At 36.3% G+C, this 24,994-nt stretch overlaps 1 protein-coding gene across 9 annotated transcripts in view; it reads left to right on the forward strand.

The window, feature by feature from the left end:
* tex2 (testis expressed 2) overlaps positions 1 to 24,419 on the forward strand; it is a 107,759-nt gene extending 83,340 nt beyond the window's left edge. For 4 of the 9 annotated variants that reach the window (XM_069929800.1, XM_069929798.1, XM_069929799.1 and 1 more), the window contains exons 9-12: positions 18,116 to 18,241; positions 19,292 to 19,501; positions 21,296 to 21,416; positions 22,150 to 24,419. In XM_069929800.1, the coding sequence (XP_069785901.1) occupies positions 18,116 to 18,241; positions 19,292 to 19,501; positions 21,296 to 21,416; positions 22,150 to 22,275 (583 nt within the window). In that variant the 3' untranslated portion in view covers positions 22,276 to 24,419. Of the gene's footprint in view, positions 1 to 505; positions 645 to 9,289; positions 9,367 to 18,115; positions 18,242 to 19,291; positions 19,502 to 21,295; positions 21,417 to 22,149 lie in introns of those variants that run through there. The other 5 variants (XM_069929802.1, XM_069929803.1, XM_069929804.1 and 2 more) reach the window with 5 other exon arrangements.
* The last annotated feature ends 575 nt before the right edge of the window (positions 24,420 to 24,994 follow it).

The following is a 24,994-nucleotide window of genomic DNA, read 5'->3' on the forward strand; positions in this document are numbered from 1 at the left end:
CCACATTTTCCATCTGCGCATGTGGCAGACTTTTAGATGCAATATTGATTTCAGTCAATTTGAATTGAATTAACCTTGTCTTGTAATTTCATTTAATTTTTCTTCATCGTGTAACTTCAGATTGTATTTATCATTTATTTATATATATCCCACACAGTGCCCTCCATAATGTTTGGGACAAAGACACGTTTTTCCTTTATTTTCCCCTGTGCTCCACAGTTTTAAATTTGTAATCAAACAATTCACATTTAATTAAAGTGCACATTCCAGATTTCATTCAAGGTTATTTGTATATATTTTGGTTTGACCATGTAGAAATTATAGCACTTTTTGTACTTAGTCTCATAATTTCAGGACACCATAATGTTTGGGACATTTGGCTTCACAGGTGTTTGTTAGTACTCAGGTATGTTTAATTGCTTAATTTGTGCAGGTATAAGAGAGTTAGACTTTCTTCTAAGCCTTTGATCACCTTTGGAATCTAGTTGCCATTTTTCAACATTAGGACCAGAGTTGTGCCAGTGAAAATCAAAGAAGCCATTATGAGGCAAAGAAACAAGAATAAAACACAAGACACATCGCCCAAACCTTAAAATTACTGAAATCAACATTTTGGAACATCATTAAGAGGAAAGAGCATTCTGGTAAGCTCAGTAATTGCAAATGGTCTAGTATACCAAGGAAGACCTCCAGTACTGATAACAGAAGAATTCAGATATATTGTCAGTGTACATGTATGACATCACATACAACCCTGAGATTCCTTTTCCCTGCGGTGCTGCAGAATTACCATTAATTGGTAGTGCAAAAAATAAACAATGTAAAACATTTAAACAAAGAACTATAAACAAACTGTGCAATACAGAGAGAACAAAAAGAAAATCAATAAAGTTCACAAGTAAGAGTCCTTAAATGAGTCTCTGACTGAATTTGTAGTTGAGGATTCTGATGGTCGAGGGGTAGCAGCTGGTCCTGAACATGATGGCGTGAGACTTGTGGCACCTATACCTCTTTCCTCATGGCAGCAGCGAGAACAGAAGTGTGATGGGTGGTGAGAGTCTGATGATTGATACTGCTCTCTGATGGCAGTGCTCCCTGTAGATGTGCTCAATAGTAGGGAGGGTTTGGTCTGTGATGTCCTGGGGTTTGTAAACTAATTTTAGAGGGCTTTATGCTCAAGGTTATTGGTGTTTCGATATGCAGCCGGTCAGCACACTTTCTACCACACCTCTAGATATTTGCCAGGGTTTCTGATGTCATACCAAACTTCTGCAAACTCCTGAGGAAGTAGAGGCGCTGGCGTGTTTTCAACACTATGCCATTGGTGTATTGGGACCAGGAAAGATCCTCTGAGATAGTGACTGTTATGAGCCCAGAGGACCCCAAAACTCAGCAGGAATAGATATTCACCAAGACAAATGGTTACTTAACCAAAAGTTGCTTTTAATTATCTTAAACATGAAAACAGGATCACACTTTTTAACATATCACTATTAACTAAGCTAACTTAGTTACCTTCTAATTCTAAGCTCACATGTATGTAAGTTCAGAAAAGATCTTTGATTCACAGTCCAATCTCACTTCTCATTCCTCCAAGTACACTGGTTGCAGGCAATTCTTATACTGTGCACAGAATTTAACATTTATGAAGTTCACCAGGCTTTGGTGCTTGAAAGGTAAATGATTATCGCTCAGGAAGGTTCTTGTTGGTGTTCAGAGAGAGATTTGTTGTTCCTGGACACAAACTGATCCCTTTTAATCAGCCACGTCAGTGTCTTGCTGAAGAAACTTGCCCCATCAGGGTTTACCAGATAATAACCTCTTCCTTTTTGTTTCTCTTCTTATTTCAAGTGAAACATTAGGCAGCCAGTCCTCTCCTCTTGTATGAACCACAAGGGCTTTGACTAGGCTGAACTAAACACTCATAACCCATCTTCCAAATGGGATTTTTCTACAAGCTTGCCAGCTTGTTCCAATCCCACTTGCTGCTGCTGAACTGATATATCTCTCTCTCTCTCACACACAACAAACAGCTGTTCAACTCTCTGCTTGCAAAAACCACATGGCTCTCTTAGAACAGCAAGCTGCACTCCAAGACAGCCTGCGGCTCTGAACAGCAGCGCATTAGTGAAGTCTCTTGGGCCCTCTCCAAAGCCTTTGCAAAGGCTCTTGGAGCCGGACTGTCTAGCTTGAGTAGAGCTCCAGTATTGTAAATGAGGTCTGTTTTGAAGTGTATGTGACCTACACTAAAAAAAAACCAGCCCCAATTTATCTCCCAAAAACATATCTATATGCAATGCAAACACAACATAATCTATCACAGTGACTCGCAAGAACTTAAATTTGTTCACCCTCTCTACCTCTGATTCCCCAAAGATCACTGGATTATATACCCCTGGCTTTCCTTTCCTGAAGTCCACAATCAGCGCCTTAGTTTTGGTAACATTGAGTGCAGGGTTATTGTTGTTGCTGCACCATCCAGCCATGTTTTTCATCTCCATCCTGTATACTGACTCATTCCCTTCCTTTATACAACCCAATACCAAAGTATTGTCAGCAAATTTGTAGATGGTGTTATTGTCATACAGAGCCAGGGGGCTAAGAACACAGCCCTGTTGTGCTCCAGTACTGATTGAGATTATGGAGAAATTCTTACCAATCTTCACTGATTGTGGTCTGGAGGTGAGGAAATCTATAATGTATGCTTGACAGATCAGAAACACTCTTCAGAAGGCAGGTGTGGATGTGTCTATAGAAAACTTTATGAAAAGAAATACAGAGGCTACACTGCAAGATGCAAAAGGTGTTGTGCTTTGGATCTTGGGCGGTTCCTTTATGCCTCCATACTTTGCTCTTGCCATCTCTCTGATGCAGGTTAATCTTGGTCTCATCTGTCCACAAGACCCTTTTCCAGAATTCTGCAGGATCTTTTAAATACTTCTTGGCAAACAGTAACCTGGCTGTCCTTTCTGTGGCTAACTGGTGATTTGCATCTTGCAGAGTAGCCTCTGTTTTTCGGTATTTCTTTTTACATAGTCTTCTGCAGACAGTAGTCATTGCACATCCATACCTGCCTCCTGAAGAGTGTTTCTGAACTGTCGAGCATAAGTTTGGGGATTTTTCTTCATTATGCTGAGAATTTTCTGTCATCAGCAATAAAGGTCTTCTGATTACTGAGTTCACCACCAACATGCTCTTTCTTTTTTTTTTAAAAATTTTTTTATTTTTCACACCATAAATCACAATAGCCATGATATACACTTTTTCTTTTCCACACATTTACAGTGACTTTTTCTCCCACCCCCCTCCCTCCTCCCAAGCCACCCCCCCATCCCCCCCCCTCTCATCCATTTTAGTTATACAATCTAGGTTGCATTAATTCAGTTAGACAATGTTGTCATTCAACAAAAATACACCAGAAATTCTACTGAGTCCATTCTTTTCTTTTCTTCTCCTTCCATCAACTTAGGTAATGTTTGTTCCCGGTAGGTTTTCGCTATTGTATTTAATGTAAGGCTCCCATACTTGTTCGAATATTTCAATATTATTTCTTAAACTATATGTTATTTTTTCTAATGGAATACATTTATTCATTTCTATATACCATTGTTGTATTTTCAAATTATCTTCCAATTTCCAGGTTGACATAATACATTTTTTTGCTACAGCTAGGGCTATCTTAACAAATCTTTTTTGTGCATCCTCCAAGTCAATTCCAAATTCTTTATTTTTTATGTTACTTAGGAGAAAGATCTCTGGATTCTTTGGTATATTGTTTTCTGTTATTTTATTTAATATCTGATTGAGATCATCCCAAAATTTTTCTACTCTCTCACATGTCCAGATTGCATGAATTGTTGTTCCCCTTTCTTTTTTACATCGAAAACATCTATCAGATACTGTTGGGTCCCATTTATTTAACTTTTGCGGTGTAATGTATAGTCTGTGTAACCAATTATATTGTATCATACGCAGCCTCGTATTTATTGTATTTCTCATCGTTCCAGAGCATAACTTCTCCCATGTTTCCTTTTTTATCTTTATATTTAAATCTTGTTCCCATTTTTGTTTAGTTTTACCATTTGTTTCCTCATTTTCCTTTTCTTGCAGTTTAATATACATATTTTTTATAAATCTTTTGATTAACATTGTATCTGTAATCACATATTCAAGGTTACTTCCCTCTGGTAAACTCAAGTTGCTTCCTAATTTATCTTTCAAGTAGGATCTCAGTTGGTAATATGCCAGCGCTGTATCTCCCGTTATATTGTACTTATCTCTCATTTGTTCAAAGGATAAGAATCTACTTCCTGAAAAACAATTTTCTATTCTTTTAATCCCTTTTTTTTCCCATTTTCTAAAGGCAAGGTTGTCTATTGTAAAAGGGAGTAGCTTATTTTGCGTCAATATTAGTTTTGGTATTTGGTAATTTATTTTATTTCTTTCTACATGAATCTTCTTCCATATATTGAGGAGATGGTGTAATACTGGAGAAGTTCTATGTTGTACCAATTTTTCGTCCCATTTATATAATATGTGTTCAGGTATCTTTTCCCCTATTTTATCTAATTCTAGTCTAGTCCAGTCTGGTTTTTCCCTTGTTTGATAAAAATCTGATCGGTATCTTAATTGTGCGGCTCTATAATAATTTTTGAAGTTTGGCAATTGTAAGCCTCCTTGTTTATACCATTCTGTTAATTTGTCTACTGCTATCCTCGGTTTCCCCCCTCTCCATAAAAATCTCCTTATTATTTTCTTTAACTCTTTGAAGAATTTTTCTGTCAGTTGTATTGGCAATGCCTGAAATAAGTATAGTATCCTTGGAAAAATGTTCATTTTAATACAGTTTATCCTTCCTATCAGTGTTAGTGGTAGCTCTTTCCAATGCTCTAAATCGTCCTGTAATTTTTTCATTAGTGGATTGTAATTGAGTTTATATAACTGGCCTAGATTTTTGTTTATTTGCACACCTAGGTATCTTATTGCCTGCGTTTGCCATCTGAATGGGGATTCCTCCTTAAATTTTGAGAAATCCGCGTTATTCATAGGCATTGCTTCACTTTTATTTACGTTTATCTTGTATCCCGACACTTCTCCATATTCCTTCAATTTCTTATATAGTTCTTTTATTGATAGTTCTGGTTCTGTTAAGTACACTATCACATCATCCGCAAACAGACTGATTTTATATTCCCTGTCTTTTATTTTTATTCCTTTTATATTATTATCTCTTCTTATCGATTCTGCTAGTGGTTCTATAGCTAGCGCAAACAATAATGGTGATAGTGGGCATCCCTGCCGCGTTGACCTGCTTAAGTTAAATTGCTTTGATACATGTCCATTTACTGTCACTTTCGCTAACGGTCCCTTATATAATGCTTTAATCCAATTAATATACTTCTCCGGTAAACTGAATTTTTGCAATACTTTGAACAAGTAATTCCATTCTACTCTGTCGAAGGCCTTCTCTGCGTCTAAAGCAACTGCTACTGCCGGTGCTTTATTTCCTTCTACTGCATGAATTAAGTTAATAAATTTACAAATATTGTCTGTTGTGCGTCTTTTTTTGATAAATCCAGTTTGGTCTAAATTTACCATTTTCGGTACCTGTTCTGCTAATCTGTTCGCTAATAGTTTAGCTATTATCTTATAATCTGTGTTTAGCAGAGATATTGGTCTATATGACGCTGGTGAGAGTGGATCTTTCCCTTGTTTTAGTATCACTGTAATTATTGCTGTTTTACATGAATCTGGTAAGTTTTGTGTCTCATCAATCTGGTTGATTACATCCAGGAGGGGCGGTATTATTAGGTCTTTAAATGTTTTGTAGAATTCTATTGGGAGTCCATCCTCTCCTGGTGTCTTATTATTTGGTAAATTTTTTATTATCTCTTGTATTTCTACTGTTCCAAATGGTTCTGTTAATTTATTTTGTTCCTCTATTTGTAGTTTTGGTAGTTCAATTTTAGTCAAAAATTCATCTATTTTCCCTTCTTTCCCTTCGTTTTCGGTTCGGTATAATTGTTCATAGAATTCTCTGAAGTTTTCCTTAATTTCTTTTGGATTATATGTAATTTGTTTGTCTTTTTTCCTTGTTGCCAATACCATTTTCTTAGTTTGCTCTGTCTTAAGCTGCCATGCTAGGATTTTGTGTGTTTTTTCCCCTAGTTCATAATATTTCTGTTTTGTCTTCATTATATTCTTCTCCACCTTATATGTTTGTAATGTTTCATATTTTATTTTTTTATCCGCCAATTCTCTTCTTTTGGTTGTATCTTCCTTTATTGCTAATTTTTTTTCTATGTTTATTATTTCCCTTTCCAACTGCTCTGTTTCCTGATTATAGTCCTTCTTCATCTTGGTTGCATAACTTATTATTTGCCCTCTAATGAATGCTTTCATTGCGTCCCATAGTATAAACTTATCTTCCACTGATTCCGTATTTACTTCAAAGTACATTTTTAATTGTTTTTCAATAAATTCTCTAAAATCCTGTCTTTTAAGTAGCATGGGGTTTAATCTCCATCTATACATTCTTGGAGGGATGTCTTCTAGCTCTATTGCCAATAACAGGGGTGAGTGGTCCGATAATAGTCTAGCTTTATATTCCGTTTTCCTAACTCTCCCTTGTATGTGGGCTGATAACAGGAATAGGTCTATCCTTGAGTTGTTTTATGTCTAGTCGAGTAGTATGAGTATTCCTTTTCTTTTGGGTTTTGTTTCCTCCATATGTCCACAAGTTTCATTTCTTGCATTGATTTAATTATAAATTTGGTTACTTTGTTCTTCCTGTTAATTTTTTTCCCCGTTTTATCCATATTTGGATCCAAATTCAGATTGAAATCCCCTCCTATTAGTATGTTCCCTTGCGTATTAGCTACCTTCAAAAAGATATCTTGCATAAACTTTTGATCTTCTTCGTTAGGTGAATATATATTAAGTAGATTCCAAAGCTCTGAATATATCTGACATTTTATCATAACATATCTCCCTGCTGGATCTATTATTTCCTCTTCTATTTTAAATGGCACATTTTTGCTAATTAATATAGCCACTCCTCTTGCTTTTGAATTATACGATGCTGCTGTTACATGTCCTACCCAATCTCTCTTTAATTTCTTGTGCTCCAATTCAGTTAAATGTGTTTCTTGGACAAATGCTATATCTATTTTTTCCTTTTACAGTAAATTTAGTAGTTTCTTCCTTTTAATTTGGTTATGTATTCCATTAATATTTAGAGTCATATAGTTCAGCGTAGCCATTTTATATTTTGTTTATCTTCTCTTTCCGTTTTTCCATCATTACCTTTCCTCCTTTTCCATTTCTGTTTTCTTATTTTCAACTCTTTACCAGACAACATTCCTACAACATCCAACATTTTCCTTATTCTCCTATTTCTATCTTCTTTATCCCCAATCTCCCCTTCCCCTCCTGAGTTGCCCTTTATCCCTTGTCGGACAACCACATCTCCCCTCTCCATTTGGATTTGCGAATCCACTCGCAAGCGTCAACTGATTTTGCAGTGACCGCTCTTTTCCCCCCACCCAGCCCCCCCCAGAAAAGATTTCGTTTTTTATACGTCACAAAGGTCACTCTTTTAGTTCCCTCCTTATTCTCTCTATTCCATTACCTTCCCTTATTAATTCTTGTCTATACTCTCTATGTTTTCCTCTAATTACAGATACTTTCACATATGCCCATTGTCTCTATTCACTCTTATACCTCTTTACCCGCATACATATCAATCGTGGTCATTTTTACACTCCTTACCCGTCTTCATCCCTCAGTCTATTTTTGTCTTTACCCACATACATATCAATCGTGATAATTTTTGCTCTCATTACCCGTCTTCATCCCTCAGTCTATTTTTGTAATTGTTCTGCAAATTTTCGTGCTTCTTCTGGATCCGAGAATAGTCTGTTTTGTTGTCCTGGAATAAATATTTTCAATACCGCAGGATGCTTCAGTGTAAATTTATATCCTTTCTTCCATAAAATCGCTTTTGCTGCATTGAACTCTTTTCTCTTCTTTAGGAGTTCAAAGCTTATATCTGGATAAATGAAGATTTTTTGCCCTTTATACTCCAGTGGTTTGTTGCCCTCTCTTACTTTTTCCATTGTCTTCTCCAGTACCTTTTCTCTTGTAGTATATCTTAGGAATTTTACTACAATAGATCTTGGTTTTTGTTGTGGTTGTGGTTTAGGGGCCAATGCTCTATGTGCCCTTTCTATTTCCATTTCTTGCTGTAGTTCTGGACATCCTAGGGCCTTAGGGATCCATTCTTTTATAAACTCCCTCATATTCTTGCCTTCTACATCTTCCTTAAGGCCCACTATCTTTATGTTATTTCTTCTGTTATAATTTTCCATTATATCTATTTTTTGGGCTAGTAATTCTTGTGTCTCTTTAGTTTTTTTATTAGATTCCTCCAATTTCTTTTTTAAGTCTTCTACCTCCATTTCTGCTGCTATTGCCCGTTCTTCCATCTTGTCCATTTTTTTCCCCATTTCTGTTAAGGTCATATCCATTTTATTTATTTTCTTTTCTGTGTTGTTTATTCTTCTTCTTAAATCATTGAATTCCTGTGTTTGCCATTCTTTAAATGACTCCATGTATCCTCTAACAAGAGCAAGTACCTCCTTTACCTTGCCTTTCTTTTCTTCTTCTATTTCCCTGTACTCTTCCTCTTCCTCTTCTTCTTCCTCTAGGTTGACCATCTGTTGTTTCTTTGCTGCCCTTTCCTCCTCTTCTTTCTTGTTTCCATTGTCTTCTGTGGTCTCTTCTTGCTGCAGGTGTTCTGCAGCTGTCGTTGCCGGCTGTGGAGATCGACTCCCCAGCTGGTCCCCCCTCCCGTCGGTGTGTTTTTTTTCATGCGCGGTTGCGCACTTTTACTCGGCTCTGTGAGCCATTGTTGTAGTTCTCTTTCTACCGACCTGAGGTAGTGGGGTCTTCTCTCCACAGCGGGCCTCTTCGGACAGGTAAGGCCTTCACCTTTTTCCTCCGTTGTCTTCTCTTCCTCTCTTCTTTCCGTTGATTTTGATTTTTCTCCTTTTGTCTCCATCTTCTTTCCACCTTTATATTCACTTTTCTTTAACTTGTATTTCTGTGCCTTTGTATTTTCTCTTGTTTTTCCCAACTTTTCTGGAGAGGGCTGGAGTTCACCGTCCGGCCACTACTCCATCACGTGACTCCTCCCATGCTCTTTCTTCTTAATGATGTTCTCAACTGTTGATTTTGGTAATCTTAAAGTTTGGGTGATGTTGCTTACTGTTTTATTCCTGTTTTTCAGCCTCATAATGGCTTCTTTGATTTTCACTGGCACAACTCTGGTCCTAATGTTGAAAAATGGAACTACAGACTCCAAAGGTGATCAAAAGCTTAGAAGAAAGTCTAACTCTCTTATACCTGCACCAATTAAGCAATTAAACATACCTGAGTACTAACAGACACCTGTGAATCAAATGTCCCCAACATTATGGTGCCCGGAAATGAGGGGTCTATGCATAAAAGGTGCTGCAATTTCTTCATAGTCAAACCAAAATATAAACAAATAACATTGAATAAAATCTGGATTGTGCATGTGAATTGTTTGATTACAAATTTGAAACTTTGGAGCACATGGGCAAAGAAAGGGGAAAAAAATTGTATTTGTCCAAGATATTATAGAGGGCACTGTAGCTTTGGCTGCTCACAAGCCTTTAACAGTTTCTCTTGATTCGTACTCACTGTCCCTTGCCAATTTCTCTGCAATTTAAACTAGTCATTTCTACCCTCTTAAAACTGAAAGGTCATCAACCTGAAATATTGACTTTCTTTTCATATAGATCATAGAGTAGAACTTTTCAATATTTACAGCATTTTCTATTTTTATTTCAGATTCCAGCATCTGTACTCTTTATGTAGAATAAGCACCTTGAGGCAGTATCCTGAATTTGTTTACTTGTTTCAAAGGAGCATGAGCCAACAATCCACCCTCTCTCCAAGTTAAATAAACCTCACACCTTTTCTCATGATTTCAGCCATGTCGGGGATAGTTGTGTTTCATCTGTTTTTTTTTCTTATCATGATTAATAATCTGGAATCTGCAATGTAGTTTGGAAACTTTTTGCTGGCGAAGTGTCATTTCACTCTCTTACCACAGGATGTGTTAGTGAAAAATAATCTCTCAAGAAGAAAATTGGAGGTACATTTACATGTCATATCTAGTCAACTCAATACTATCTTTTCAAATGTTTAATCTCTTCTAAAATAATTTTCCATTCTTTGGTATGAATGTTTTTTGGAACATTAACACTCTGTAGGAAATCTGTATGCTAAATTCATTTATTTCCTTTTGAGGTTGAATGCAGTTTTTACAGCATGGGAACAACCCTTCAGTACTATCCTTTTTCTCTTGCAACATCTAGACTTACTGACTTGAATAGTATGACAATTCATTGTTCCTTAGGAAATGACGCAAACCATAGCGTTAACATTCCTATAGTGAAGGAAATTTCCCCATTGTGTACATTCCCATGTTACATAATATGATTTGTGAGAAAGTAATGTCTGGATAAACAGTTGGAGAAGTCTGGTATCAGAATGTTCATTTGAACGAGCTGGCCAACTTTATACCAAACTTGCTTTAATAATGTTACGCTGGTTAACCTGCAAGCCGCTTGTTAAGCGGGTAGACCAGTTCAAAATATATAGATTGCTATGTCTGTATTTTGGGTTGGTTGAAAGAAGCAATTAGCGCATTTCCACTAATGGACCCTTCATGGATTTTCTATTTTCAATGGCAGTGGCCAATCTACAAAGCGAGTATAATCTTCTACATTGCACCTCAAAAAAAAAAAGTATCCCTTGTGAATTTGGACACTTTTGCTAATTGATGGGATTTTTGCATATGCAGAGGAACTTGGTTATAAAAGAGCCCCATTGTATAGGTTGTGATCCACCCAGAGGCAAAAGGGTCACTTTTATTGTTTAGGATTATAGGACAAAATACTAACAGCAATTCTTTTCCATTTCCCAAAACGTGCTGTACCTAACTTTTGTATAAATGTACACTTTCTTGAATATTATGTAACTTGGGAGGTTGGATTGTGTTCTGCTGGAAATATCTCCCCATTCTTAGTTTTGCTCGATGTATTAATAGGTAATATCTGCCTTCATAGGGGCAGAAAGATGATAGTATCATTCTGGTTTTAAGCCTGGGTTAATGTGCTTACAGTAATGTTATCATGTCTGTGTTACAAGATGAGTTTATTAAAACATTTGCTTAAAGCTAAAGTATTAGACCGTTGCACAATTGTGCATATTTCATTGGAAAAATAGTCTTTATTCACTAACTTCTGTTTATACTTTTTTTTTCTTCATTTCTCCATTTATAATGTGTTTGATCGGAATCATCTGTGGATTTGTGTGATTCTGGTGAGTGGTAATTGTAATATACGATCCATGTGCCGTTTGTATCCTGTGGGAATGTAGATATATCAACATTCCATTCAGGAAATATTGTTCCTTTACCAAAAGGAAAACCAGTGTGGCTTCATCCTTGCTTGTGCATGGAAATTGTCTATAATGCAGTGTCTATAAAGGGGCATCATCATTACAAATTACTTGACAAGATTTCCCAAATATGCATTTATATAATTTTCATTGAAAAGAGTTGTCTTTTGTGATATACTGGTTGCTTGTAATGTGGATTTATCTGGTTCTCTCCCCCCCCCCACCTCCCCGCCCACCAACTATGACGATTCCCCTTTACATTCTTGCATTTTGGTAAGCATGCAGTTTTTTTCTAATGCTTGTACTAATTTTTCCTAAGGGAGTTTACTGTATTTTCATCCGTAAGCAGTTGACTATGACTAAACGGGTAGATTTCTCTATTAGCAATCAAGGTATCTGGCATGGATTAGTATTATTAAAATCTTTTCCATTTGAACTGTCCTTAATGTGCCACTGACAGTAAATTAAATAATAAAGAAGTTTGTAGATAGTTTGTGGTTTTTAAAAAATTTTCACACTATGAACTATATTAATCAAAATACATACAAACATTTCACTCTTGAATATACACAGTGTCATTTTCTCCCCTTTTTCCTCCTCCCACCCCCCTCCAAACCCATTAAACGTTCAACATATACAATGCGATTAAACCCATTAAACAATGTCATCACACAATGAAAATAAACAAGAAAATTGTGTCATCTACTTTTACACACTGAATCAGTTCATTTTGTTATCTTCTCATTCTATCATTTTAGGGGGGGTCAGTATGGTTGAGAGCGAGAAGGAGAGATTGGTACAACAGGATAGAGATGACAGATATTGTCAGTTAGACAAAAATTTGATGTCAATGTGTGACCTGCATTTGGGAAAGTGCAAAAAGGCAAGGAATGTATAATAAATGAGAAGATGGTGGGATATGAAAGAATAAGGGTATCTCAGGGTGTGTCTATAAATAAATTGTTAAATGTATAAACCACTCTAGTGGTGCAAGTGCAAAGCTCCTTTAAAGGGATAATGCAGGTAGGATATTGAGTATGAAAGTCAGGTAGTCATGTGCAGCTGTAGAAAACATAGGTCACATTTGGAGAACTGTGTGTAGTTCCAGTCACAGCTTTACAGGAAGGATGTGGAGGATTTTCTCTGGAGCAAGAACACACTGAAATGCTGGAGGAGCTCAACCAGTCTTTTCAGGATCTGAAAAGACCAACTGAGTTCCTCCAGCATTTTGATGTGCTTTTACTGCAACCACAGCATCTGTCGACTTTTGCGTTTCATTCTTGTTTTCTCTGGATCATTTGAGGCTGAGAGGCGAACTGATAGAAGTTTATAAAATTATAGTATATGTAATTGTACTCTGTATAATTATGATGTTCTATTTCTAAACAGGAGAAATTGTACTGAGGAACAAGGAGGTAGGGGAAAATTTAACTGATATTTTCTTTTGTCTTCCCAGAAGACATGGAAAATTTCCCCAGAGTTGAAGGGTTGCTGGTCTTGAGTATATGAGAACTGAAAAGAGAATATTTAAATTTAATTTAGACATACAGCATGGTTACAGCCTTCCAACATTTATTTTGACTACCTGTTTTCTGTCCATTACCCGATCCACAAAATATGTCAGCAAATATCCTCCAATTTTTTTTAAGGCATACAGCACAGTAACAGGCCATTTCAGCCCACGAGTCCATGCCACCCAATTTACACCCCATTAATCTACATCCCCAGTACGGTGGGAGGAAACTGGAGCCCCTGGAGAAAACCTATACAGACACAGGGAGAACGTACAAACTCCTTACAGACAGAGCGGGATACGAACCCTGGTCCAGTTCCAATCACTAGTGCTGTAAAGGTGTTGCAGTAACTGTTTAATACCTGTTTAAATAATAATGATATTGGATTAAACAGCAGTATAGAAAAGTGGTGTATTTCCAGAGTCTAATAACTTCAAATGATTTGAAGATGGTGTGCAGATAAGGGAGTGGACGGATTATTATTTTCCAGAAATCCACTGATTGAAAGGTAGTAAATATAACCCATTGTTGGATAGAAAAGAGATAGAGAGAATGCAGGGAACTATCGACAGGTAGCCTGACATCAGTAGTCGGGAAAATACTACAATCTGTTATAAAGGAAGTGATAGCAGCTCATTTGGGCACAGTCAACATAGATTCATGAAAGTCAAGTCTTATTTGGCAAGTTTATTGAAATATTTTTGAAGTCTTGACTAATGATAGATAAGAGAAAACTAGTTGATCTTTTAAAGTGGGTCTTGAGAGGTTATTAAACACATTACATTAAGGATTGATTATTGGATAGAAAACACAGTAGTAAACTTTGAGGTCAGATGGTGGCTACCAGAGGGATTAGATCTGAATGTGGAGACCATGTTTTTCCATGTTTTATGTTGATGCAAAGCTAGGAGGCAGTGTGGGTAGGCTGTAAGGAGGATGCTGGGGTGCTTCACCATAATAATAGATATTTGGAGGATGCTGGGGTGCTTCACCATAATAATAGATATTCCATGTGAGTGGACAAAGGCGTGGAGATGCAATATAACGTGAAAAAAATTGAGAGCATCTATGAGAATATAGAATGGCACAATAAATGGATTCTCACAGTGGATCCTGGAAAGTAGGTGTCACAATAGATGGACACCACATGGCCAATTCTTGCCACTGATTAAACTTGCATTACCATGGTATTTTAAAAAGCAGCCCTAATTATACTTGGAATTTTACTCTGACACCTACTGGCTTTGGTGAATGACTGGGCTTAAGTGGGGAAGGGATTGGTAAGACACAACAGTTGTGTATTTCCACTTTTTTTTTGCTATTCCCATTCACTGAAGTAAAGGTACGGATGAACCTGTAGTTGGATGTGCTTAAAGAGGAGTAAAATTCCAAGTATAATTAGGGCTGCTTTTTAAAGTACCATGGTAATGCAAGTTTAATCAGTGGCAAGAAATGGCCCTGTGGTGACAATCTATTGTGGTTTGTGGGAGAACAGTGTCCATGGCAACTGTGTTGCAGGAAGAGCATCCTAATTGATCTTTTTATGCAACTGAAGTTGAGGATGAACTCTCTATGGGGCATCCACAATGCTGAGGACCTCACTAATCACATGATAGGTGAACTCGTTATCCCAAAATTATTGGCTGCAGAGGCAAAAAAGTGATGGGTGGCTACTAGGCAGAGCAGTGGGGACCGGCAGGTAGTCCAGGTGTCCCCTGTAGCCTTCTCTTTTTGTCCATTTACCATACTGTTAGGGGATGGCCAAGTTTGTGCAATCTCTGGTTGGTGGGGAGATTAAGACAGCTACAATGATGGGAAATTTAATATAGAAAGTGCAGATGAGTTGTAGGTTCAAACTAAATTCTTGAATGGAATATTTCCTCCCTGGTCTTGAGGCAGTTCCAGAACATTCTAAAACTGCCAAAGATTGTGGTTTACATTCGTATTAACAAAAAAGGTAAAAGAGATTACATACTGCAACATACTGAGAGATACAAGTCATAGATTAAAGATTAGGATATTAATCTCTGGATTACTTTGGGTCCCACGTGCTAGTAAATGTAGGATCAAGGATACACCAGATGAATGCATGTCTGAAGGGATGGTACAGGAGAGAGAGTACAGGAGTGATTCTTGTTAATTTTGAAATTTTTGGACCATTTCCTTGTAAAGTGGGATTGTAAAAGCAAATCAAATTGCCACTAAACCAGAGCAGGACCACTATCGATGCAGGAGGATTCATTTTATCAGGGGAAATGAGACTTCAAAGTGTGTGTGGCATTTGTGTGATAATATAAAAATAAAGATCAAGTCCAGTACACACAGCAGACATGGACATGTAAAGGCACGGAGAAGCATTGGAGCTTAAAATGCATCTATATCAATGAAAGGATCAATTTAATGCAGATAAGAGACCATTGGTCAGCATAGAAATATGGTATTCTTGTAATTGGAAGGATATGGTTAGGGGCAGGACTGGCAATATTTCAGGGTATGCAAGCTTCATTCATGAACAGGGAGGAAATAAGAGGACCATCAAATGCATTGTTGGTTAAGGAGACCATCACTGCCATAATGAAGGAGGTTGTCCTAGATCAATGGTTCTCAACCTTTTTCTTTCCACTCACATTCCACTTTATCAACCTTTTTCTTTCCACTCACATTCCACTTTAAGTAATCCCTGTGCCATCAGTGCTCTGTGATTAGTAAGGGATTACTTGAAGTTGTATATGAGTGGGAAGGGAAGGTTGAGAACCACTGCTCTAGACCCAATTGTTACTGAAATATTTTGCTTGAGAAATATTGTCATTGGCCCATTGCCTTTGTACATAACAAGTCAATTAAAACAGGTACAATTCAAACAGCAATCCCTCAGAACACCTATGGCATAGGGAATACTTAAAGTGGTATGTGAGTGGAAAGAAAAGGTTGAGAAACACTGTCCTAGGTAGAAGATGTGTTACATTTTAGAAATATTAAGAAGCAACCACTTTGAAGTATATACAGTTCTTCAGTCAGAGGGGATAGAGAAGCAGGTATGTAGGCAAATCACAGAGATGCAAGAGAAATAGGATTATTGAGGTAGGGGACTTCAACTTCTCCAGCGTTACCAAGAATAATTTTGGTGTGAAAAGCCTAGAAGGTGTGGAATTTTTAAAGTGCAACCACTGTTGTAGCCATTTAGCCACTACAGTATGAAGATAGTTTGTAGGAGGAACGCTGGACAAGATCCTGAGGAATGAAGCCAGGCAAGTCTATGAATTGTTTGTGAGTGAGAATTTGGGGATGGAAGGTAGTTATGAAAAATGAAAGATGGTCCGGAAATGATGTGGGAATTGGAGAAGGCTGGCAAAAGTAGAATTTTTCACAACCGTTTGTGGGAAATCTCACTAAACTGAAATGTAGCCGCGATAAATGACAATAAAATAGTTCCTAATCCAGTAGCCTCTTTGAAAAATGAGAAGAGGCCTTACTGAAATTTTTTTAAAAAAATGCTTAATGGATTTGATTGGATAGATGTAGATGTAGTAATTCTCTAACTACAGGGATCAGCCTCAAAATAGGAGGTTGGCTTTTCAGGACAGGTGAAAAGATTTTTTTCACCCCGATAAGTGAATCTTTAGAACTCTACCTGAGAGATGGGAACAGATAAATTTTTATCAAGGGTAGTGGATTTGTGCAATTTAGCTGATCATCCATGATCTCTATTGACGGCATTTTGAAGGGGTCTTTTCCCTGCTCTTATGAAAGATTTGTAGATGATCTGAGTAGAATAATGTGCACTAACCATAATTTCTTGTAATTTGTGAGGTGAAATTAATATTTGTATTAACCTTTAAGATGAAATGTAGATAAAACAAAATACAGAACTATAAGAATGTTGATAAAGTTAGTCTACAAAAATGAACTCAAATGCCCTTCATGAAATAGATTGCCAATTTGAGTATACCTGGGAATGATTCAAAGGTTGAAATATTAAGATACAAAACTAAATTTTCAAACTTTTTAAGCAATTTGAATCTATCTATTAAGCTGCTACTTTGTTATCAATCTTGGACATTATCCAGTGGCACAACTTGAAATTTCAAGTCTCACTTCAGCAGCTGGAGAAATTAAAGGAATTTAACGCAACTGGAATAAAATGGTAGAGCAGTTCATGGCCATGGAATCACTAGATGGTTGTAAAATCCTCACAGATACCCTTATGTAAGGAATTTTTTTGACTGGGTGTGTGACTCCAGCTGTTAACAATGAGGTTGACTTGTAACTATCACTTTTACTCAACCATTTGGTTAATAAATTTACTATGAAATTTCTTGAATGACTACAAAATATCATTCCAAAGAGATATTGGGCTTAATTCCGGAAATGTATATGTGAATGCTAATTCAGTAGAATTAAGCTCAACTCGGATGCATCCTGACGTTTATAGAACATTACAGGAAAGAAGCAGGCTCCTTTGGCCCTTCTAGTCTGTGCTGAACTATTTTTTTGCCTATTCCCACTGACCTGCACCCAGTCCATAACCTCTCCCATCCATGTATGTCCAAATTCTTAAATGTTTAACATTTACCACTCTTTGAAGTTCCCCCTAAACTTTTCACCCTTAACCCCAAGTCCTCTGGTTTGTATCTCACCTACCCTCAGTGGAAAAAGCCTACCATATTTACTCTATCCCCCTCATAATTTTAAATACCTCACTGGTTTCATTAAGAGTGCCATTTTGATAACTTGCTGAAACAATGCTGCTCATGTAATTGGCTGTGCTGTACTAACAAGGACGATTATGGTAATGAGAAAAAGTTGGAGACAGGAGGAGGAGGAGCAGAAATCTTGAAAGCCTGCCTTTCTTTCCTGAATTATTTAGATTTTGAAAGGGTAGTATACAGGAAGCTTTATCTGATTCTGTCAACTTCTGTAAATTTTCACCTGCTCTTGCAGATGATTTAATTTGCAGGTGCATTTTGGGTTGAAAATAATGTTCTGGTTTGGAAGGAATACATCTTAAACTGCATAATACTAATACTAATGATTTGTATTTTAATAAAAATATACGGTTCAAGCTGATTGTTAGGTTTGTTTTCCTTTCTCCAATGCCCTTGAAAAAGGAGCAGACCAAAAGCCTACTGCCTCGCTGACAGTGATGAGGAATCCTCAAGTGCTGGATCATCAGATGAAGAAGATGCGCAAGATATGATAGGAGGGGATAAAGTGCTTCCAGCCGCAGTAGAAGGGTAGGAATATGACCTGCAACATTTGGAATCCGTATATTTTTAACTTGATTTAACTCTGTTTCAATTGGTCTTTGATTAGTGTTAGCACATGATTTTGAGCATTCTGGATTTGAGCTTTTATAGTAATTGCCACATCTCATTTACTTCCCAACATTTGTTCTTCACCTATATATTATTCCTAACTGAGGAATAGTTAGGCAGCCTGATCTGCACACAGTGCTATTTATCTAGCTAACGGTTAATTCACTGCACTCCTCCTTTCCCTCCCACCTTGTGCATAGCTGGATGGAGAAGAGCTTCACACCTGAAAAGCTGTTGAGGTGGGGGAGTATTTGCAATTTTATCTTCACTGTTTGCAGGAATTTACTGCAGTTTGCAATAGAATAGGATCCTTGGGTTTCTGATTACAATTATCCCTGTATAATTAAGTTTTTAATGTCACCAAAAAGCTCTAAAAACTACACCTGCCTTTGTAACAACACAAATTATTTCTTGTAATGGTTTCCACTTTGAATAACAAACAGACTTGTATTTGCAGATCAAGTTCAATTTTGTTATCTGATTGTACAAGTACAATCTGATGAAAGTGTTCTCCCATGCCTGGTGCTAAAACATGCAAACACGCATTCTGACAAATGCAGTACATATATTCATATATAAAAATAAATATTGTCTAACGCTTGGAGGGTTTGTATGAGCAGTTCATATAAACCAATGTTGACTTGGGCACACGTGAATCTGGCTGTACTTTGTGTAGCAAAGTAATGATGTACAGTTGAGCACTCCAATTTGAAGACGCCTAGGAGCATTGGCAGTTGGATGTATCCACAATTTCTACACTTGGTGACTGCATTTGCCCTCCAAACATGTACTACTGTCACTGAGGGTGAGGTATTGAATGAATGTAAAGTTTTTTTTAGCATAAACTAATAATTCAGTAAAATGGAAGACCTGCTGCTTGGAAATATTTGTTGCCATTGGAAGTAAACAAAATGTTCATATGTAAAATGTTCAGTGACAAAAAATTAAAATAATTTTCCACATGTGCAGATACATGGGGGGACATCGACCAAGCAAAATTATGAGACTTGTGGATAAAATTACAAAGTCAAAATATTTTCAGAAAGCCACTGAAACAGAATTTATTAAGAAGAAAATTGAAGAGGTCTCAAATACTCCATTACTGTTAACAGTAGAAGTTCAAGAGTGCAAAGGAACACTAGCTGTGAATATTCCACCACCACCGACTGACAGAATATGGTATGGGAAAATGTTATTCCAACTTTAATGAAGCTGATTGATTCTGCAGGGTTTTGTTATCATACAGTTAAGAGCCAAGAATGACATAATTTTATCATGAAAAGTATTGATGATCCATCAAAATTTATAACATATGGGCTAAATTTTTGTTTTGTTCACAAATCTTGATGGGAATTTGATTGTCACAAAATCTAATGCTATTTTTGTGAGACAGACCAATTCTACATTGGCTGAAGATTTGGATGTTATACATGCATTACTGGTACTTAATGCGAGGAGAAAAGGAATGAGACTATCAAGGACATTTGTGGTGGAAAGCTATAACGTCACTTTTATCCATGGCAGAGATCATTATAAGCATCATTAGTTATGGTTTAGGTAATAGAAGACTGCTTTTATTCAAGAAAGGTGACAAGGAGAAGCCAGGGAACAAGCTAGTCAGCCTTGCATCTATGGTGGGAATGTCACTGGAGGAGATTCAAAGCGATAGGATCTGCCTTCATTTGCAAAGGAGAGGAACTAATTATGGACATTTAGCATAGTTTGCAGTACCTCATGAGCTTTTCTTTTGTTGAAGCAGCGGAATCAGGATTAGCCCGCCGTTAAGATAGCATGTTGCTGGAAGTATTGTGTGAAGTTCTGGATGTTATCTATAGGAAGAATGTCATTAACCTAGGAGTATGGAGGAGGTTTATAGAAATATTGTGAGAACTATAGGGCTTGACTTATAAGGAGAGACGAGAGAGGTTGTATTTTTCCCTCTGGAGTGGAAGGGATGGCCAGTTTCCAAGATCATGAGAAGCAGAGATGACATGAGTGATGTGTATTTTTCTCTGGGTAAGGAAATCTAAACCTAAAGGCCACAGATTTAAAGTGTGAAAGAAAAAGATTTACAGGGGACTGGAGAGTGAACATTTTCCACAGATGTAGTGAATATTTGGAACAAGCTGACAGAGGAAATTGTAGAGGTGGGTACAATTATAACATTGAAAGACATTTGTACAGGTACATGGATAGGAAAGCTTTATCGATTATGGGTAGACAAGTGGGAGGTATGTAATGGCCAGCATGTATGAGTTGGTCTGAATATCCTTATTTTTTGTGCTGTACAGCTCTAATTCTTTATTGAGGCTAAGACAAAACTATGCTAGTTTTGAATCTAAAAAAGCAAGCCACAAAAGAGCAATATACAGATATTTATGGATGTGGTTCTTATACTAGGTGTAGAAAATTTGCTGATAATTGAAGATAGCCATTAGTGCTCGACTGTGTGATAAAAGCATGGTTTCCTGCCATACACTTCCCCTATAAATTACAGCATGGCTGTTATCATAAATATTACAGGACTCTGCAAACTCTTGCTTCCTTTTGCTAGTTCTTCCTGCCCTTGGGCAAGAATCAAGAATTGTTATAGAACTGCCATCCATTTGCCTGCTTTTAGAAGATCAATTTCATAACAAATTTTCCTTCCATCTTTCCCCATACATTAAATATTCCTAATTATAAATCCTGTTTACTTTTGAACGTACTGATTGTTTCTCCCACTCTTGCAGACAATAATTCCAGATCCAAAATTATAAATGTCTTCCAAGTATTGTGTGCAATACAATTATTTGTATTTTACAATTTAGTTATGAATTGTTTATAATGTTGTTGACCATCCTGCTTGAATCCAGCATTAATATTTTGGATGAAGTTCATTGGATTTTAAAATAATAAATTGATGAACACCAACTGATTTGTAATTTTGTTTCAAAGTTGTAGTAGTTGCTTAATATTTATGTTTGTTTAAAGGTATGGCTTCCGAATGCCTCCACACTTAGAGTTAAAAGCGCGTCCCAAGTTGGGTGAACGTGAAGTTACTATAGCGCATGTGACGGACTGGATTGAGAAGAAACTTGAACAAGAATTCCAGGTGAAAAAATTGCTGAGTGCAATAATGGTTTGGTTGCAAATCACACATTTCTTTTTCTGTTCTTTCCCTTTTATAACTGTTAACAGTTTAAATAAACATCATTATTAGTAAATATACACAATGTAAATCACCTAATAAACAATTCTATTGTTTTTAACATGATACATTTAAAGTTCATTATAGACAATGGGCAAAGCACTGGAAAGAATTGTGCAAAATGGGAGGAGAAAATGAATACCTTAAATTTGTAAACGGTTTTCATAAATCTAAATTACTTTGTTTTAATTTATTAAAATTACCCCATATTTTTTCCCTTTGTCTATATGGGAAATAATGATCTCAAACCTTTCAAATCTAATCAGCATATTCTTAGCTGAGAACTCATTGATTTTAGTAACTGAGTTGCTCTGTCGACTTCCATAGTTGACCATTCAAAGGTTAGGCATTAGAATTGATTTTTTGGGGTTTTTTTGTAGCATTTTTGACAGATTATAATGTTCATTTTCTAAAAATTATTCCTCAAATGAGAGCTCAGTTCAAGACCAATTTTTCTTGTATTTCACAACTTCATGCAGTCTTTAAATGCCTCATTTAAATATAAAAAATCTTTTTGCTGGATTTGCAGCTCCCCACAGGGTTGTTTGAACAGAATCTAAAACTGCCAGCTCTGTACATTTCAAACAAGCTAAATGACCAAAGTTTTATGCATTTAATTTTTTGTTTCATTTTACAGAAAATTTTTGTTATGCCAAATATGGATGATGTATATGTTCCAATAATGCATTCAGCTATGGATCCACGTTCATCCACAGTGTGGCCTTCAAGGGAGTCACAGACAGAATTTGCTGAGCGACTGTAATGTATGGAAGTTTTATGTTTACAGTATTATGAAGTTTCTGTTCATGTGCTTTCAGCTGTGCTGTCTGTCTTTTGGAACCCTTTGTGCCACCATAATTTCAGGAATTTCTTGCGATTCTTTTGTACTCAGTATGTGCAGTTTGCTAAGTGTGCAAAATTTTCGATGTGGTCAACAGCTAATATTGTTTATTTCTTGGCCATTCCAAGAAAATAAAAGCCTTGACATGTGTATATATAGAGAGACTATATGTAACTGTACTTGTAAATGACTTTTTGGCATGAAATGCTTCAGTTTACTGAGATTCTCAGAGACCTGAGAGATTTCCAGACATGTGATTGTATGGTTGCCTGAGGTAACCTTGAAGCAACTGCAGAAATGATGCATGATTTGAGATTGAGTATTTATTAAGTACGGTTTCATGCATTCACTAAAATGACAAAGCCAATCTGTAATTGCTAATTTTATGTGATTTTTTGATGCTTTGTGGTGATTTATCATTAGAATTGTATTTGCAAATGCATCCCCTATTATTGAAAGAATCTGCAGTCTCTGTATACCACTGTGAGAATGATCAATATATTCCCCATTTTATCGGGATGTCAGTTTATCGATTGTTGGGAAATTCCTTCAAAATGTTTAAATGCTAATCAGATGCAGATTTTGAATTGATTACCCCGATTACCCAATTCAGCACAACTTTTTCAATTCTTGATCTCCGTTTGGTCATGTAGTCAAGAATTGGTGACCGGCTTCTGAAATATTTCACTTTGGTGTGCAAATCTGTGGGGAAAATACTGTGTGAAAGGCACTGTGATAAAAGTTTATTTTTTAAGTTTTAAATTTATGAATTAAAAAAAAAACAAGTTCTTAGAATATCATGATTCTCAAAGCAGAAATAATCTTTGTAACCCTGTAGTGATTTTGCAAATATAATCCTTAAGTGATGTAGTAAGTGAACTGTATATTAATAGTTGGTGGATGCACAAGAAGTGATGGGTTTTTTGAGAATTTTATTCCTGACAAATATTCAAGTGCATGGCAGATAATTCTTCGATCAGAGTCCAGCCACTCCCAAATATAAATTGGTGATTAACAAATCTACCAAGTGTGAATTTTTAATTTTTTTAATAGACAAGAAAAACTTCAGTCATTTTCTTAGCATTATATTGGCAGAAAGAGGTTAAGGTGCACATGCTTGGACATTGGCCACTTATAGTTGCACCACTATTTATTGTTAGAGAAGTGGTGTTGTTTGTCAAATGGGCAAATGATTAAAAAAAAAAGCTCCTGTTGCCTTTGTACTGATTGAAAGAAAAGGCTTTCAATTTAAATCTTCCAACATTTTTCCCAGGAAACTACAAGATGTTTAAAGAGAGAAATGCAATTAAGATGCCAATCAATTTTAAAACCAGTTTTTATAACACCCATGTGAACAAATATTTTCTCATTGTTTTACATGAGCCTCTGGTTACATTTCTGCACAAGGCCTTCCAAAATTTCAATATTAATTGTACTTCAGTGCCATTATACCAATGATTATCATTTTACATGATACCACATTGTTGCTTTATGAATTTTTGAGCTGTCTGTTGTCCCAATAGCAGATGTTCAATGTGTGCAAAGTGCTATTCAATACATGAAGTGCAAATGGATAATGAAGAATCCACCACATAGAGCATTTGACAAATCGTCTTTCAAGATGTAGTTACTTTGAGAAACTTGACTATTTGCAGAATGTTTAATTAAAACCAAGTAATATATTTTAAGATGTGTATAAAATTGTATTTTTAATTTTGTATATTTTTAATTTAGGCCTGTGGGTAAAATATTGCTTTGTTTCTAATACAGGGGATAGAATAACTACACACTTTACTGTATTTGTCTTAACCTACATTTTTCCTTTACCGTTTGTAGGCAATATTTGCCTGCCAAAAGAAAATTTCTGCATGTCTTGTAGTTGGGCCATTTGTATGGTCTGAATTCAGTGTGCAATAATGAATTAAGAGTCTATGGACTAAATGCACTATGCATAATCAAAATTAAATAAAGATTCTTAAAATGTCATTGTACTTCACATAATCAAATTAACATTGTGAAGGAACTGCTTGCTATGTTTTATTTAATAAATTCTTCATTCTAGCAAACTGATTTGTTTCTGCTGCAACCCAATCGCATTACATTGGAATAACTTGATCAAAAAACTCTATAATACTCTTCCAATTATTCATCCCAAATTATACACGAGTTCATTTTATATACAATACTTGTCAGTGTTGATGCTTTTTAAACATGTCAAATATAAACATAATAGCAATTTAGCTACATTTTTGAAGTTTGCTATTTTGCATAACAAAGAGGCCAAGTCAGAACATTTCAAGTTTAAACAGCCCTTTTCCCCCCAGCCTTTGTTCATCAGGTAGAACTCCCCCTTGTGATGTTCAAAGTGGAAGTCTTCTAGAGATTTTGGGCAATCATCCAACATATGGAATAACAGTTCAGAATCAGGATTTATTGTCATGAACAAGACATGAAATTCAGTGTTACGCAGCAGCGTCCTCGTCCAAACATACAAATTAGAACCATCTTAAGACATTACTCATAAAAAAATAAAATAGTAAGTGGCACAAAAGTAAGGCCGTCTCTTTGGTTCATTGATCATTCAGGAATCTGATGGCAGTGGGGGGAAAAAAGCTGTCCTTGTGCTCTTGATTACTATAGA

This window comes from Narcine bancroftii, chromosome 3, assembly GCF_036971445.1.
Source record: "Narcine bancroftii isolate sNarBan1 chromosome 3, sNarBan1.hap1, whole genome shotgun sequence".
NCBI lineage: Eukaryota > Metazoa > Chordata > Chondrichthyes > Torpediniformes > Narcinidae > Narcine > Narcine bancroftii.